This window comes from Paramacrobiotus metropolitanus, unplaced genomic scaffold (genome assembly GCF_019649055.1).
Source record: "Paramacrobiotus metropolitanus isolate TYO unplaced genomic scaffold, Prichtersi_v1.0 Parri_scaffold0000005, whole genome shotgun sequence".
In the NCBI taxonomy this organism is placed as follows: Eukaryota; Metazoa; Tardigrada; class Eutardigrada; order Parachela; family Macrobiotidae; genus Paramacrobiotus; species Paramacrobiotus metropolitanus.
Genome location: NW_026570225.1, coordinates 425,730 through 442,692, shown reverse-complemented (window position 1 = coordinate 442,692; position 16,963 = coordinate 425,730). Strand labels below are relative to the sequence as shown.

At 42.0% G+C, this 16,963-nt stretch overlaps 6 protein-coding genes across 11 annotated transcripts; 4 read left to right on the top strand and 2 right to left on the bottom strand.

Annotated features, from left to right (window-relative positions):
* Positions 1–642: 642 nt before the first annotated feature.
* Positions 643–10,411, bottom strand: LOC129580911 (di-N-acetylchitobiase-like). Of its 3 annotated transcripts, none has more exons than XM_055471670.1 (11): positions 10,027–10,411; positions 3,758–3,907; positions 3,580–3,658; positions 3,408–3,526; positions 3,081–3,145; positions 2,730–2,949; positions 2,491–2,665; positions 1,988–2,085; positions 1,757–1,921; positions 1,574–1,610; positions 643–1,074 (listed from the first exon to the last, which is right to left on the bottom strand). In XM_055471670.1, the coding sequence occupies exons 2-11, from the start codon at positions 3,848–3,850 to the stop codon at positions 857–859; spliced, it is 1,269 nt and encodes a 422-aa protein (XP_055327645.1). In that variant the 5' UTR covers positions 3,851–3,907; positions 10,027–10,411; the 3' UTR covers positions 643–856. The 3 variants fall into 3 exon arrangements, with proteins under 3 accessions (XP_055327645.1, XP_055327646.1, XP_055327647.1); XM_055471671.1 differs by lacking the exon at positions 10,027–10,411 and adding an exon at positions 4,021–4,058; XM_055471672.1 differs by lacking the exon at positions 10,027–10,411 and having other exon boundaries at positions 1,757–1,918; positions 3,758–4,014.
* Positions 4,192–5,670, top strand: LOC129580913 (uncharacterized). 2 transcript variants are annotated; one of them, XM_055471675.1, is made up of 3 exons: positions 4,192–4,367; positions 4,437–4,998; positions 5,177–5,670. In XM_055471675.1, the coding sequence occupies exons 2-3, from the start codon at positions 4,453–4,455 to the stop codon at positions 5,234–5,236; spliced, it is 606 nt and encodes a 201-aa protein (XP_055327650.1). In that variant the 5' UTR covers positions 4,192–4,367; positions 4,437–4,452; the 3' UTR covers positions 5,237–5,670. The 2 variants fall into 2 exon arrangements, with proteins under 2 accessions (XP_055327650.1, XP_055327649.1); XM_055471674.1 differs by having other exon boundaries at positions 4,192–4,998.
* Positions 5,861–8,735, top strand: LOC129580914 (replication protein A 70 kDa DNA-binding subunit-like). 2 transcript variants are annotated; one of them, XR_008689402.1, is made up of 7 exons: positions 5,868–6,128; positions 6,256–6,303; positions 6,507–6,573; positions 6,658–6,763; positions 6,854–7,019; positions 7,562–8,081; positions 8,181–8,735. XR_008689402.1 is itself a non-coding variant. In XM_055471676.1 (6 exons), exons 1-5 carry the CDS (start codon positions 6,024–6,026, stop codon positions 7,017–7,019), a joined length of 492 nt encoding a protein of 163 aa, XP_055327651.1. In that variant the 5' UTR covers positions 5,861–6,023; the 3' UTR covers positions 7,020–8,081; positions 8,181–8,735. The 2 variants fall into 2 exon arrangements, 1 of the variants encoding a protein (XP_055327651.1); XM_055471676.1 differs by having other exon boundaries at positions 5,861–6,128; positions 6,854–8,081.
* Positions 9,056–12,387, top strand: LOC129580912 (uncharacterized). Its single transcript, XM_055471673.1, has 5 exons — positions 9,056–9,703; positions 9,972–10,113; positions 10,221–10,291; positions 11,223–11,471; positions 11,592–12,387. The coding sequence occupies exons 1-5, from the start codon at positions 9,602–9,604 to the stop codon at positions 12,219–12,221; spliced, it is 1,194 nt and encodes a 397-aa protein (XP_055327648.1). The 5' UTR covers positions 9,056–9,601; the 3' UTR covers positions 12,222–12,387.
* A 118-nt stretch (positions 12,388–12,505) lies between these two features.
* Positions 12,506–13,601, bottom strand: LOC129581089 (protein mago nashi-like). Of its 2 annotated transcripts, XM_055471974.1 has the most exons (2): positions 13,335–13,601; positions 12,506–13,260 (listed from the first exon to the last, which is right to left on the bottom strand). In XM_055471974.1, the coding sequence occupies exon 2, from the start codon at positions 13,167–13,169 to the stop codon at positions 12,861–12,863; it is 309 nt and encodes a 102-aa protein (XP_055327949.1). In that variant the 5' UTR covers positions 13,170–13,260; positions 13,335–13,601; the 3' UTR covers positions 12,506–12,860. The 2 variants fall into 2 exon arrangements, with proteins under 2 accessions (XP_055327949.1, XP_055327948.1); XM_055471973.1 differs by having other exon boundaries at positions 12,506–13,600.
* Positions 13,602–14,205: 604 nt separating this feature from the next.
* LOC129581294 (chitotriosidase-1-like) lies at positions 14,206–16,963 on the top strand. Its single transcript, XM_055472280.1, has 7 exons — positions 14,206–14,448; positions 14,611–14,787; positions 14,930–15,171; positions 15,283–15,389; positions 15,789–15,909; positions 16,204–16,509; positions 16,654–16,963. Exons 1-7 carry the CDS (start codon positions 14,370–14,372, stop codon positions 16,783–16,785), a joined length of 1,164 nt encoding a protein of 387 aa, XP_055328255.1. The 5' UTR covers positions 14,206–14,369; the 3' UTR covers positions 16,786–16,963.

Here is a 16,963-nt window from a genome sequence, read left to right as displayed (position 1 = left end):
TACGTGTATTACTCGGCACCAGAGTTGCACAACAAGTTTGCACCCATTCTTGTCAGTGACAAAATTTCGCACAGAATTCATTAACGTTCAGATGACCGCATTACGATGCCGGTGAAAGACTATGTGTGTAACAGCAGTGAAAATTCCCGCTTACTCCAGCAGGAAAACCGAAATCATGAATAGCAAGCACGGTAGGAAATTTTTACGACTACATGTTTAAAATCAAGAGCAAAAATGAGCAGCTTTTGAAAAATATCGATTGCAACCGATGATGTATTGTAGTAGAACAGTTTTCCTCCGGCGGTAAATTCAGTGCCGGCTATCAACATCAATCAAGACCATGTTAAGAAATATTTCTTCAGGGTACGGAAAAGTGCCACCTCTTCTGGACTTCAACATTTGTCATCCCGCATCCGCGATATACACATGCGCAGACCATAAATCACGACCAACTGAACTGTGCCACTTTTTCTCACAATTCCGACATGCGTGCCTAATTAATCGTAAGTACTCGTAGCATGGTACTCCAGGAGAAAAGGCGCTGCTAAACGTCTTCGCGAATGCCGAATCCTGTACATACATCGCAAATTCCTTTCAGCCAAATTTTTTTGCGAAAACGTTACGTCCACAGCGCCACGTATCCCGATGAAATTCATTTTATTTAATTCCGGTATCAGAAAAAGAATCACTTAAAATGGGAATGAAGATTCATGGGACTGTTTAACAAAACTAATGAAAGACAGTGTCAAATGAGAACGATTTGCCAGATCAACTGGTCCACAATTAAAAGAGCATCAAAACCACGTGTAACACGCTTCAGTACCTTCCATTTAAACCCGTCTTCGCAAGAGTGCCATCATCGATGACGGCTTAATTTGGCTGTGGCATTGGACTGGTGCTCGGCCACGTAACGATCCCACGATGCAGCACTGGGAACCAAATCCCACATCTGCTTCCGCAGGGCACTCTTCTCCGGAGTTTCCATATTAGTCATGCAGCCCACGTGCCAAAATCCCACGCCGTGCATGTTGTTAGATACCGCGAACAAATATCGTAACACCAGACTCTGCGGATCTGAAAAGTAAAAACAATCAATTTCTTATCGAAAGTGCGCAATAACGATCCAAAAGACTGTCGCAGATGATATTAGTTTATCATAATAACCGTGTTTTCGCAATAACAAAAAATACCAGGAAGTTAAAAGTTAAAAACTAGGTAACAGTATAAGAAAAAGTTTAAAAACGAATTTATTTCTTTGACTTATTCTCGACATGCGATAGTAACCCGTTCATAGCCGAACACAACCAAGAGCGTCTGCCAACCAAGCTGTATTCCTTTATGCGTTCCTGTGATTGGATTCACTGCATAAGGCAGCAGATAATATTAAAATGAAATTCAATATGTAAAGTGCTAAACTTTATAAGAAAAAACGAATACCTGACAATGAAATAAGTCAAATGTTTATTAGCAATCAGATTACGTAATTTCTGCACATAAAAAATGATATGTAATATCAAGCATACTTCTACGAGTACATATGTATACGAGTATACAATATCGCTGCGATACTCACCATCGTAATGCACTTGCCGTATATGTCCAGTAGCATTCTGCAAACATCAACGCCCAGTGAAATTCAATTTCCACTCAAATTTACGACAGCCACTTGAAAGCAAAGCAATTAAGTGAGGAAACCGTAACAAACAGCTTCCTTATAAACCATAAATAGCTTTCTATCGATTAATGCTGCCGCAACCTTGTAATTGAACTGCGGTGCCTCTCCATCCAAATTCCACTGCCGACCATTTGTACTGTTCTCCATTAAAATCATTATCTCATCAAACTGTTTCTGGTTGCCGACCAGGTCCGAGCAGGGGGCACCATGGTAGGTTGCCCTTGGAATTTCGCAGATATCCTTCTGCTAACACGATACATGCATAAATAAATGCATGAAATTGTATTTTAGGCAGCCAAGCAGAAAACTTACGTCAGATAAACTGACGCACGGATAATCGTAACCGTACCAAGGTAAACCCAACACCATTTTTTCCGGAGAAATGCCTAATGATAAATATCCGCTGATGCCTAACCAAAAGAAACAAGAATGAGAAAACTTCCTATAAATGTAGCACCGACAAGGCGACAACAACAGCTCCTACAGAACGCAAGAGGCAGTTCCAACGATTGTTCAGGAATATCTTTTAAGTAGAATCGTCAATAGAACTAAATCGATTTATCTTCCCAAATATTTTTGAGAAAAATGACGATAGCCAAGCGAAGAAGTAATAGTGAGTCGGCGGTATCGGCCGTAAACCGCAAAACGAGCACCGCTTTTAATCAAAATTACAGAGTTAGACAGAGCGTGTGTCTAACGAATTTCTGTCTGCTCCCTTGATTAAATGCGTTTTACGGCGCCCGCTTGCTTCCCCAGGCGGACATCGCCGACTCACTAATAAGTTAACGCGTAATTTCGTAGGTTTTTTGTATTACCATCCACCATTTTATCGTAGGGCGTATTGGACATGGCAATACAATCCGGACCCCAGATCTGCCCCTGAATATCGTAGGACATGATAAACAGCCAATCAGCCGCATCGGAAAGTCCTTTGTAATCATAACAGCGATCATCCACGCAAAACGAAGCCCATGCCGCATCGAAACTGACCTAGTTCGGCAACGTACGATTACGCGATTAGAAGTGCGGACAATGTTTGTCGCGGCACACTAACCTTGGAGTCCGGAAGTACTTTTTTGAGTGCCAGTCTGGTTTCATTGACCAGATCAACAAGTGCTTGACGTTCAGGGCTGCCCAGAGCAATGCCGTACTCGGGATCGTAATTCAAACCGTCCAGAAAACCATTGGTGATGATATCAACTTTCTGCTGAATGTAAGTCTTTCGCCATTCCGGATCGGTCAATTTGTCTTTGGGAATTTCAGATACTACCAAACTGCAAAATGAACAGTAGGAATTACACAAAAGTCCATGACTGTTGAAATCTGGCTTTTAAAAAATGTATGATTTGAAAGTTTGTAAAGCCGTAGAACACATTCGCATAACGTAAGAAACACTTTCACTTACTCAAGCCGCACCCCTTTACTGTGAGCATAACACATCAGTTCATCCGTAAATTCCCACATGGCTAACTGCAAAAAGATTGATATCTCATAAGTCCTCCTTTTGCACCTTGGAAGCCGAAACTTTCAACATCAAAAATGATCGAAAAAGCAAAAAACAAAGGCGATTCTACCAAGTGGGCCATAAGCCAATAACGGATGAGCATGCAATCTGCGCAAAGCATAATTACGTTCACACAATTAAGCGAATAAAGCAGTCCTACAATCATGGCATTAAATTTTCTTGCCAGCGGATATAGCAATGACAATCCAATGAAGAAGGTACACGTACCGAAGTCAATTTAGACCAGTCATATTTGAGATAAACCTCTTTCTTGGTGTTTGTTGCGAATCCATAGACTTCCTTTTTGGCAATGGATCGCGCCGGAATAGGTTTACATAAATCGGCATCTGCAAATACATTCTGCACCGGCGATTCCCAAAACAAACTGCTGGACACATACTTTCACAAGGGCAATGGCGAGTGCCAGAGTTATTCCTAGTCGGAACCTTCTGCTGGGTGGCATTGTCCGTTCCCATTCCCTGGCGAACACACCATGCATAATGTTACCGATTGCACAGTCGCAAGAGGCAAAACTATTATAAGGATATCACGGTGGTGGCGTGTCAAGTCCAACTTACCCATAGCTGACAAAAAACGCCATTCTGTGGCGACTTTCCACAAAATAACAAAAAACACCCTAGTGCAGGCAATAGCGTCGTTATCCGAAACATGGCATCAAGTGTCGCAAAACACGCTGTTCCTATAGACCTCGCCTTGTGTTCAAACACCTGCAAGCCACAGCTGATAATTGCTGACTAACACAGATAAATAGCGAGGTACTGAAAGTTGGACTTCCTAAATGTTTACGAAGAACATATGGATGAATGACGGTTGTTGTCACCTGTTTGATACTTTGATTGCAGTCGACTCACATCAACAAATAAACTGTTTGTGCAAAAGAGCTCCGCTGTTTGTACGTCTTGGCTTGCCATTCACCTGAATATAGCTCGACTCACCACCTCACCAAAATGGTGCACCGTTCGTTCCTTGTGTTACTGCGGAGACGGAAATCATCTGTTCGGCTTTGTTCGGTATCTGCTGTTTTGATTTTTGTTCCGCAAAAAATTACTGTATTGTTATGTTGCTACCGTATATGAATGCATAAATATAACGAATTTAGTTTATATTTGGTTAACCGTTAACTGTTGGCTGTTCTCTGCGGTAACGGTCGTAGCAGTTAAGCTCAAGGTTCGAATTCCTTTCTGGTCGTTCGGTGTTTGTTTTGTAACTTTTGTTTGGTGTTTGGCGAACTGTTAGGTATTAATCGTGAAGTATGGAGACCAGCCGTGAGCAGCATCCTTCAACTTGCACAACGCAGTACTGGCTGTACGAAATGGACGAGCGTTTCCATTACACGGAGTGCGATGGAAAATGGATGTATTTCTTCCCACGATCCGTCATCGATGATCGCTGGAAGGAAGCTGTCGAGCTCTACAATGCAGGCAAACTGCCAGGCATTGCGTCCATGAAAGTCAGCACAGCGGTACCGAATCCGCGCGCCAGCAGCAGCTCCCATGTTCTCATCTTCTACTGTGGCCCTCCGAACAACGAAGCCCGGGTGAAGGAAATCGGTCGCAAACTCGTGGCTGCCTTTCCACCGCCTACGAAAATCATCTATTATAAATCGGACGAACAGACTGAAGGAGGAACTCGTGCCACGGGGCAGAAGAAGAATTCCAAATACAGCTTGACGGACTGTGTTGTGCGTCCTAATCAGGTTCGTGCTCGCGATGTGCCAAGCAAGGACGGAGAAGAGGCCAAGAACTCGACGGGTGCGACTCGTTCGTTGGAGGGAGCACCGAAGGCCAACGCAGTCCGGGTATGCTGTTACTAGTAATCCTCTTTTGAGTTGTGTGTGCACTTAAAATTTTAAACACAGTAGTGAGTAGTACAATACTACGTGCAGTTCAGAAAGCGAAGTGCGTTAAGTGTATACATACTTAATATATTTGACTATCTGAAAAAATGGATTTTCATTGTGGATGTTTCATATGCAGGACGACGAGAATGACGATATCGTGTTCATTCAAGATGTCAAGAAGGCAAAAACCAACTGACTGTTTTTTTTGCGTGGTGAGAAGTTGGAAACTTGGGGCGATGGTATACCGTGGATGATTTCGAAGGTCTTGAGTCGTTAGTTCAGTTTAGTCTAGTTGTTGCATTGTTTTCCTCTTTCAGCTAGTACTAGTACGTCTTTTGTTGTTTCATGTATTTTTTGATACGATGATAGGTGGATTAGTTTCAGATTCGGTCGAAATGGTGGGGTTGCACCATTGCATTAGACTTTGTAATCTCGGTCTCCTTTGCACATTTTTTATCGGGATGTGAAACCTGATTTCAGTGATTTGGTAGTCGTGCAGCAGTGAATTAATTTTGATTTTTGAATCTAACCTGCTTTTGTTGCTAATTGTTGGTGATGGGAATACTGATTTTGGGGATTTTTATGACTAATAAAATCAAGTTTCAGGAATGCAACCAGGCTGAACCAGCTGTAAAACAGACTTCGGGCAAGATTTTGGAAAACAAAACTGAAGTGTTCTACTTCTACGAAAGGAAGCGGAAATGCTGATTTTGTATAACAGATGCAACCCGCCCGATTTATTTTCAGGCTACCGCCCTGAGTTGGCAATTTTTGAACAGTCTAAACTCTAAAGTTCTCTAAACATGAACAATACGCGAGACACAACGCAAGTGCATTTGCTGCCATGATTTACATCTAATCTAATCTCAACTCGGGGAGTTTCGTTTGTTCAAAAATTGGCTTACTGACAGAGTCGGGAAAATCGAGAATTTTTGCATTAAATTTGTCTGCCAGTTCTGAAAGCTGCGAAGAGGCAAGTGGATATGGCCTTTACAAATGGAGATCGTCCAGAGCCTGATTTGGACCACTGGGACGAATACTGTGAACCAGACGTTGATCCAAATGAAGTTGACGAAGGATCCCTTGCCGTGAGTGTATATTTCTGGATTTATCATAATTGATTTGGTTATGTTAAAAGGGAAAACGGAACTCAAGATACTCTGGAAAGCAGTTTATGGGACATATAGTAGGTACAACTTGTTGTATTTTGCACAGGAAATTTTGGACGGTAAATTTCCCAAGGAGCCTCGTTTGCAGTTGTTGGTAAGTACTTATCAAGATTTATGAACCAATCGTGTAGGTATTTTATGGGTCGGTGATGTTTAAGTGTCAGATGGTGAATATTTGTGAAACCTGGCCTGTAAATAAATTTGCGTACTGTCGTACATAAAGGCTGATGAGAATTCCTGGATGTCAATAACTTTGATTATTTATATTAATCATAATGGTGTACGAATTAATTCTAGGATCTGGAACTGCTTCAGCAGCAGCGTTACAGGCTACTGCTCAGTGACAGACGGAATACTTATTCTTGTACGTAATCTGCTCCTTGCAGTTTAATATTTGCGGTAACTAAAATTGGGAGTAAAGTGTGCTAACATGTATTTGATATTGCAGTCGCTATGCTGGCCTTTACAAAGAACAGTCTGGTTGATACAGGAAAACTGACACCGTTTTCCATAATCGTACTAAAAAGATATTTAGTAGATGTTCGCCAAAAAAGGTGAGTGCACTGGTTTGGACCTGTTTCAGTATTCCGGAACTAAATGCTTGCGGCAGTTGTTCAGTTTGTCTGTGTTTTTTTATCTTGGAGGTCCCTTATTATAATACTGGATGCCGAGGTCTGTGTTCCCGGCGATCAGGTTAGCGAAAGGTTAGGGTCACCCGTTTCATTGGAAAACGACATGTCGGTTGCGGATGGAGCTTCGGGCGAAGGGAGGGGTTCTGCGAAGCCAGCTCGAGTTTCCATGGAAATTTGAGTACATGCTTTAATTCAGTTTCCAGAATATTTTTAATACAAAAATGTCGGCATAAGAATTATTTTGTGATATCATGATATTATAGAACAATAACCGAGATCACTATTAATTGACCAGCTGATCGGTGTATTTTGCTTTGATTATTGACGCGTGTGAAGTTGCCGCATGCTGCAAGATGCTGACTTACTTTTGACTACAGTGTTCCTTACATTAAACAATCCGGCCACTGTCACCACGCCTTCCAGCTACCGGTGTCCAAAATAACCCACATTGTTTCATATGGAAATTTTTTTTTAAAAACTGATTTAATGATGTGGTTTATTGTCGTTATACAACTTTATCTTAAAAAGGGAGACAGTTTTGGAGATTTATAAAAATTTACGATATTTTGCTGGAGGTCCGCTAATGCAGTACAATGGCCGGAATGACGATTTGTGGAAGTGGTCAGAATGCGAGAAACATTGAAGCATTATAATTTTGCGGATTAATCTACTCGGTTGCGTAGTACTGTGTATTTACTCAATCTGTACTTTATCTTGCAGCGCGAACTTCCTACGCACATTTCTCCTGATTGTTCGAGAAGGATAAGCGTTGTTTTTCGACTATGGTTATCAATTCCGGGGCAAATGGATGCATTTCTTTTACCACGATTCTGTATTTAACGATCGGCGAGAAGAGTCAGTAGATTTCCTGTCCAGAGTGCAATTCTTATCCAGTTTTTATTCAATGGAAGTGAAGTTGAGTTGAACCAATGGATGTCTTCCTCAAATATTCTACTGTGGTCCCGCGGATGAAAGGATGGAGATAAAGATTATTGGCAACGGAGTTGTCGCCACGTTCCCACTTCCCTCGATTAGTAAAATCCATCGATTGGTAAAATCTTTACCACGAATCCGATGAACGACATTTGGAGAAGCGGGGTGGGAAACGAATCCTGATTACAGTTTAACGGGCAGCAGCGTATACCCAAATTTAAGTCTGCGGCTCGATCTATTCCAGTAGAAACAGGAGGAAAAATAAAGCTGGACATTGCCCTAATACGATCTTTCATCTTTGCTAAGGGTGAGATTTTAAATTGGCCATCTTGGGTGATGTTAGCGACTGCTACGTAGCGTGTAATCAATGCGATTAAATATCTTTGTATGCATCTGTATGTTTTAGGTAAAGGGAGATTTATGAGGTTGTGCAGGGTATTTCGGAAGACGAAGGCCTTACAGTGCGTCATAACGCGCGGACTTCATTGACCTTAGCGCACATTATTGTTGCTCTAGATGACTTCGATACTCGTATCGCAGCTGGGATCACTGATCCTTCCGACTAGCAGTGGCTTTCCTTTTGCCGAGATTTTTGATTGTTTTTGGACTGTGTCGCTTTGTCCGAATGACAAAATTACTTGCATGGATCTTTCCTGCTTAGGTTAGTTACCTTTTGTGTTAATGGTATCGTTTGTTTGGGGTTTGTGATTTTCCCATCAATAATCCCGTCTGTCCATTCCCGTCAAGATGTATTTAGTGCGTACTATGTTTATGTGGCCTTTTTCTAAATGCTGGTCAGTGGTGCACGGCCGAACTATCAGAAATTCTTTCAAACTTCTGTATCACCACTTTTTTAACGTTTAAATTTGAACCATTTTAAAGTGCAGTGCCACGCAAGCGCGCCTTTTATTGCTTTGATGGCTGTTATCAAATACTTAATAAACGTATTCGCTACCGCCGATCTTGCCAGAATCTCAGTACTGGCAGTAGTGTAATTATTGTCTTTCGGGCCTGTGTTTGCGCAAAGTGAATGCCTGAATGGCAGTGAAAGATTGTTTATTGTACGGTAGCATTTTTACGTTGACGATTTGTTGAGAGCGAAGGGTTTTTCTCTTCCAGCTAGAAGGTAAGTTAGCTCGTCGGGAGGGATGTGTTCTGTAAATGAGGCGCTGCTATACATGCAACACACATATGCACATGTGGATCTGTTTTGTGATACATCTGCAGTGATCTGCTACCACGGCCATAGAAAAAACTTAACGCATGTACTACGTGAATTAAAATTAATAGCCGATTCCTGTCTTGCGAAAGCAACCAAAATTAAAACTAAATTTTGCTCTGGTAGCCTATGTATATTTTGCATTGCATCGTACAAGGATGGACCGTGCCTTAACCTTACAGCAGTAATGTATTCGAAAAGCATGAATGCGGAGTGACCTGTGAATAGCAATTTAGAAAAACAAAATGTGGCTGCCCGGAGGTTGCGCCGCCACTTCTTCGAAAGATGGATTTTGTTATTGTGGCCTACACGTGCAACAGCACATAATGTTATTAGTTATTACCACTAACTTTTCTTTCCTTGCACTTTGCAGCCATCGAACTGAAAACATCGGCACATGAACCTACTTTATCGTTGTTGCAGAAGTTTTTTTCGGTTAAAGGTTAAAACGCTTTCTCATTTTATCCCGAGTATCTAATACTGTATTTTTACCGATTTTGGTGAATTTTGAACTTCAATTTTCCTACTCTGATCTGTGCATTTTTTTTGCGCTGGCAAAACTGATTACACCTTCCAGTTCATCGTCTGCAGACTCTGCACCTTCCAGCATGTGTTGTACCGCAATTGCAACATCCATATCTTGGAGATCCGTACCATTAATTACGCTTTGCATCTTATTCTCCTTAAGTCACAACCTGAGAGTGACAGCGGTACGTTTTACCTACTCTAAAAAAACGTTCATCATTTAATCCAGAGAAATTTTCCATAATTCCCCCGATTATTTCCGTATATTATAATAAATCTATCAGACATTTCTTTTTAATAAAATAATTTTTATATCTATATTATTGTCCCGAATCTCCCGATGCTTACTGATTTTACAATTTTCATGTTTCGGCCTTGCAAGTCATGTAATACTTACAGTTCGTCTAAGGAGAATGATTACGGTATAGCATAAAACTTTTATTCTGAAATTAGGAGATAGTGGACAACGATGCCCAAAAGATAACAGCTAACATAAGTCAAGCCTTACCCAATGTCACACTGATATTGCATCCGCCGGTTATGGTTCCCGCAATCAGCCTACCCGATAGACAGGAGATTCAGGCCGCCGCGGAAGGTAACAGTTTTCGAGTGCAGTTTGTCCACTCCGCACTTCCAGAGACTGAGTCTTGACAAAATCGTATAAAACAACCTCGATCTTATTCCATAATAACTGTGTTTCAGATGCTAACAAAATTCATGGAAATAAACTGACTGAAATTGTGAAAAACGATACTCTTACAGTGACCCACGCAGTAAGTTGTTATTTTGCACAGACTGGTAATAATGTACTACTGGAAGTTGTATCATAATAGCATCAGTTTGACAATATTGCACTGCAACAGCACGATTCGCGTTTAGCTTACAGCATTTTGGCGTCACGCTTTTGTAGTTCGCAAAATTATCACTTGTTACATATATATATACAGAATTCTGCGTTTGCCAGGAGATCTGAGATGCTGGATGTCGGCGATGCCAAATTTATGCCGTAATAAAGTTAACAATTACCTCTTATAGCGATAACTATGGTACAGCACCTGATGAAATGTATAGTACGCACGATTGCACGAATATCTAGATCTTTTCTTATGAAACTGTTTCTGTGAATGTATGATTTATGCGCACATCAATAATACGATTACTTATACAGTGTAACATTAATGTCATGCAGTCAAGTTCGTGGTTATGTAAATTATTTAATTAATGACAGGCAAAAAACACACTTAAGCTTAACGCGGCACACATGTACGTTAAGCAAGCCTAACTTAACCATATTAAGTAGCTGTCTCGATAAGAAAAACAAAATATGGAAACATGTACTGTAGTTTATCAGATATATAAAAATTTAAATATGTAAGCAAATACGGATTACGATTAACGAAATGCAGCCGCTTAACTAATGCAAGTACTGCAGTAACCTGCTGAAGACCTTGTTAAAGCGATTTACATACAGGTCTACAATTACGACGAATTGTGCGCTCCTAACATCGTCTTAGAGAACGTTCAATTGTCTTCTTTAGCCAGTACTTGCGTAATTTTGAAATGTTACCAAATTAATTTTGTAGAAAAGAAACAAGGCATTAGTTGTTGCCAGCACGCGGGAGTGCTAAAGCGCCAGAATAGAAACTGAGTACTCGCAGTGTAGTGTTACGTAACTTTACGCTGATGGTAGACATGTTTTGGTAGGTGTTGCAGGCGGTCGAGCACTTAACCAACGTTTCCCAGGAAAACCCGGCAATGGCTCCGCCCGTCATACCGGTGGCACCGCAACGCTCCCAAAATGCTTCCGGTTCGTCGGTATCCGTCGTCGTCGTTCCGCTAGTTCAGAACGCCTTTGACCTCGTGGATCATAACACATCAACACTTGCACAAGCTGCCGCGGAAAATCCTTTGGTGATCAGTTCGAAGAACGGCAGTCACACCACACTTCACGTGGTAAGTTGTGAATCTGACGTCATCAAGCACGACACGAGAGACCACGTCGCGATTATTATTTATTTTTCTTGGTCAACGACCATCACAACCGGCATTAATCAAGCAGCAATACTTTGACAGGTGGTCAAACGTGAATCTGCCGACGCTAACGTGCACAACATCACGTCAGCCACGGATAATTCACATGGACCGCTCAACACTGACGTCGATCTCAGCGCCAGTGCAGTGCAGTCACTGCCACGGTCACCGGTGCTGATAATCGAGAAGAACGCAACCGGACCGCTTTTGGCGAAACCGGCCGAATTGGTCACACAGAAAGTGGTACCGGAGACTAACGCCTCTACAAATGTCGATGCGGTGCCCTTTGCCAAAGTGACCACTAACGCGACGGAGGGAAATACTACCGGACCAGGTGCACCACTCCTGCTGCCGTCGCTACTGGTACCGGCTCCCGGTCCGGTGATTCATCTGGCGCCGCAGCTAGGATTTCTCCCCTTAATCAACGCATCCGATGTGCCCGCTCATGTCGCAGATCAACCACAAACAGCGGCTGTTGACCATGAGGCGACGACACAAGAAATGCTATCAAATAATTTTACGGTCGGCTTACCGACGTTGTCGCCAGTACAGATTGCCAAAGTTGCACAACCCAGTCAGGTCAATCCACTTCCTGTCGGAACGTTTGCCTTCATTCCCGACAAGAATCAGAACAATGTCTCTCGCACAGATTTGTTGCTACATCTGCAGTGATGCCGTTATGCTTATTATTATTATTACCACAAAAGACATTATCTTCGCATTGCAAAATATTCAACGAAGAGCAGTTATCGGAATTTATTTTTAGAATACCGAAAAATAAAACTACTGAACGAAACAATAACGGGACAACAAATTAACGGTTCACGTAGAAATATCGACAAGGATGCAATCTGTTCATACAGTCATACTTTTGGTGTTTTTCAATGCTGTCTAGTTATGATTTATGTCATACGTTTAATATGTATCGATAACTAATCATAATTTCATAGCAAAGCTGAACTTCGGATTTTATCATCTTTCCGTTAGAATGAGGAAAATGTATGTGCCATCACGATCGACATGCTTCTACCAAAAGGCGTCCGCTACAACAATAATCTTCTCGCAACAAAAATAACATAACCGTGATCAACAGTACAAGACTAACAAAATGTAACAGCAGAAAAACAAACCATCGAACCATTAATTTGAGGAAGCTGGAGTTGGATACAGTGGACAAAGCCACTAACAGACTTTTAAAGTGTTAATTTCCGAACAGTGTCGAAACCCCAAACCCGGACTTAATCCATTCAATTACCTTATGTCCTTCCTGACTTATATAAAACAAAGGCAGTGTACACACTAGCGCTGAGATCAGATGGGCTTTATTTTGAAGTGCAAAGCTATCAAGGAGAAGACCAGGCACTTGAGATCCTGCACCAGATAATAGAAGCAGCGCAGTCCTTCGGGATCGGTGCTGTTATTGACGTCCATCAGGGACCCGATCTTACTGGTGGTGAAGGAAATATGCTCAGAGCCCATGAGAATCTCCAGCTCCTGACGACCCACACGATCGGGAACAGGCCACTTCTGATCGTTCTCCCGCAAGATTTCGCTCTCGGAGATGATGCGGCGCACCTCGTCCATCACGGCGGGATGCACCACGACTTCCTTGCGGATCATCGTGTCGTTCTTGTAGTTAGAGTTGTTGGCATACCGTAAGCGTCCATCAGGACGAAACTCGAACTCCAGGAACTCGTGCCCAAATTTTCCTCTATGGCCCACATAATAGCGCACGTAGAAGCTATTTTCATTCATCCTTCCAGACTCAAAAGTACGAGTACTCACGCAGTGGAGTGGGACAAGCTCGTTCACGTTGTAAATGAGTAAATCCGTTGTCAAGAAGCTGCTGATGGTTCACAAAACCAGCGAAGACAGCAATATGGTGTTTTCAATTACAAATATCCCAACTCAAAGGCAAAAATATCAAGCAATAAAAATGAATGTAAGGTTTGATCCGTTTGAAAGAAAATATGTTTACGATTAATAAATATAAAAGTTAATGTTAATCATAAGTTCATAAATCATAACGATAACATCATAACACTGATCACAGTACCGTAGCATAGAAGAGGAAAATAGTACTACTACTTAAATTCCCGTAGTATTCTCTATACAAACGGTAAAGAAACTGCCGTCCGCAGCGGTATGCTCACTCTTAAATTAAAATTTTAATATTGCTTCCTGGGACGGGTAAATATTGTACATACATACTGTACGTGGTCGACCGTTTTTCGTGATGCGTATGGTGTTGCCGTGTTTAGCCCTGTTAAAAGCCCTTCGTAACACTTTTTTCCAACCCATGACGTCGACTGACCATGAGGTAAAATGACATCAATGTAACCGGAAGCGAAATCGCTTTCGGCATTGTTTTACTACGAAACATTTCTAAATTTGAATTTCTGATTACCACAGTATTGTAGACATGTAAACAGCTTATAACAGCAGTTTGACTTGTAGTAACAATATTTTTACTGATGACAATAACAAATTAACAACTGCCGACCGCAACCTTCGAACCACAGTTATCGATGCATGCAGTAAAACAACTGCTGTTAGCTTAAAACTGCAGCTGTCAGCACTTCGTAAAAGTATTGGGTCACCGTTAAAGTATCCATAGTTAAAGGAGACAGCGCATAAAGGTTTTGAAGGTCGTACTCTTACAAGAATGATAACCTGGTCAAGTGGTCAACCACAGCGGGTATATATAGAACCCGGTGCAGCTATCGGGTGGTTTGTGTCCGGTGATTTCGTAACTTCTTGAGCCCAGTAATTTTCCCAACTCCATTGTTTGCGTCGAGTCAGGGACAGGATTGAACCACCATGACCTTTCTCTCCACGCTGATATTCCTTGGCATATTCGGCCTCATCCTACCTTCGAAGAGTGTGGTTGCAGTATCAGGTGACCTTTACACTAGTATATACTACAGCTGTTTTTTCGAAATTTTTTGCAATTTTGCGTTGTTAGATGTGACAGAGATAATTAATAACATCCTGTGCAGGTACGGAATTTAACCTGTTGTTTAAATTAGATCGATTACCAAAATTTATTTTGATTCTTTAGTGCCAAGTTTCGACTTGCCACATCGCGGATGTTATTTCACCAACTGGGCTCAGTATCGCACCGGAAATGCCAAGCATACCGCCAGCGACATAGACGCCAGTTTATGCACCTACATTATGGTGGCTTTCGGAAAAATTGACGGAGGTCAGCTGGCTATTCGTGAATGGAACGATGAAGGTAATGAACGATCAGCTTTGGACATGTACTACAGATTGGACTACAAGCCTCGCTTTACTGACGTTAATGTTAGCACGTAGCATAAAAAGGGTAGCTCTTCCTTAACTCGGGTATGACAATAATTTTGTCCGAAAATTTTCAGCGACCTTTGCAACACTAAGCAAACTTCGCTCCGCCAACCCAAAGCTGAAGATTTTGCTGAGCATTGGTGGTGCCACAACGAGTAACCGAGTGGCGGATATGGCAGCCGCGCCAGCGGCAACGCAGCAGGCTTTTGCTAAATCCGCTGTGTCGCAGCTACGAAAGTGGGGTTTGGATGGACTGGACATTGACTGGGAATTCCCAGAAGCCGCACAGAAGGTCCAGTTTGTTAACCTTGCCAAGGTTAGCATATTGATATAATCATCACAATGCACATGAGGTGCGCTTCACAATCAGTTGGTAACCGAATCTGGTTGGCATCTTCTTCTGTAACACGATTATTGCAATTGACAGACTCTGAAAAATACATTCGAAAAAGACGCAAAGCAGCCCCGCTTATTATTAACCGCTGCGGTCCAGGTTACAACCCACAAGGGATACGATGGTCCAGCTCTTAACGGGTAATGTATTTTCCAAATGATTGGAGGGTGAGAGCAGCACTACAACTGTGCCGCAAGTTAAAGTTTAAATTAATAATAAGTATGTTGTATAATGCAATACTGTATCTGTGCTAGAACTAGACCACCCAGTTATAATATGATAGGACTACTCTGGATCTGTAGAATACGTCCACGTTACACTGAACAAATTGACGATTTTGGGCTTTACTACGAGTAGTGAATATTAACAGCAATGGTAGTGGCGACCGTAGTGCGCTTCTTGTACGTAATTCATTTGATTACTATGAAAGAATCATAATAAAAAGGTTTTTCTTAATTTAATGCGAATACATTGGTTCTGCTATCAGCTATCTTATATTTTACCAGTTCGAAGTATGTAAAAGCAAATTAACTTTGCAGCTTGCTCGATCTGGTACAAGTTATGGCCTATGATTTATATGGAGCGTGGAGTCCGTCAAAGACCGGTCACGAAGCTCCTTTGCTGAAGGGACCTTTTGGTGTGGAAGGTGATCTGTCCGTGGTAAGAACTGCTGACATGCATGCTTGATTTTACTTTTGACTGTTGACTATTGGTAAATTTTTTGAGGCACTAATCGAGCCTGTAAAATTACGTACTTTGTTGAAGCGTGAGCAACGTCACTTACTTAATGATACTGTTTGCATTCTTAGCGATTTTGCATCGGTGTACTATAAAACACCAGCGTACCAGTTCTGATAAATAAGTTCTGGGAGAATTAGTTGTCGAATGTTGATTTGTGGGAAGTTGACAATAACAAATTTTAACTTGCGGTGATATCGTGGTCTGTACTCGTAGGCAAGTGTGATGAAATCGTGGGTTGATCTGGGTTTTAACAAGAGCAAGCTCGTTGTGGGTCTGCCGCTGTACGGACGCGGCTGGACAGTGTCGGGGAGCAGCGTTGGGTTGGGTGGCGCGGCTACTAGCGCTATGCCCGCCAGTAAGTATACGACGGAAGTAGGCAACTGGCCGTATTACGAAATCTGCGAATGGATCAAGCAGAAGAATGCAAAAGTGACCTTTGACAACAACATCAAGGCATCGTATGCTCAGGCTGCCGGTGTTTGGGTGGGCTACGACGACAAGGCCACAATTACAGAAAAGGTGGGTGCAACTGTGGTAGAGTTAGCGTATGTCGGCTGAGCTAGAATTCTACTAATTAAAACTAGCAAGAGACCTCACTGAACAGAAGTACCGTAATTACTGTACTACGATTTTGTGTACTTCTACGTGAGTTGCTGCTTACAGACTAAATGGGCTAAAGCAGACGGTTACGCTGGGGTGTATGTTTGGGATCTTGCCCAGGACGACTTTAAAAATATTTGCGGTGAAGGAAAGTATCCTCTCCTGAATGCCATCAAGAGTGTCCTCAAACCATAAAGAAAAATTTTTAAGTCGAAGGATGTAAAATCCATTTTTACACACGTTGAAAATGCATGATTCTCACATAGCGGTAGGGGGAATGGTGTGGGTGTTTGGTTCAGAAATTAGAACGGTGGTGGACCTGATTGCTGCAAACCGTTCATGCATGCTGCAAGCAGATTATGAATTGTTATTT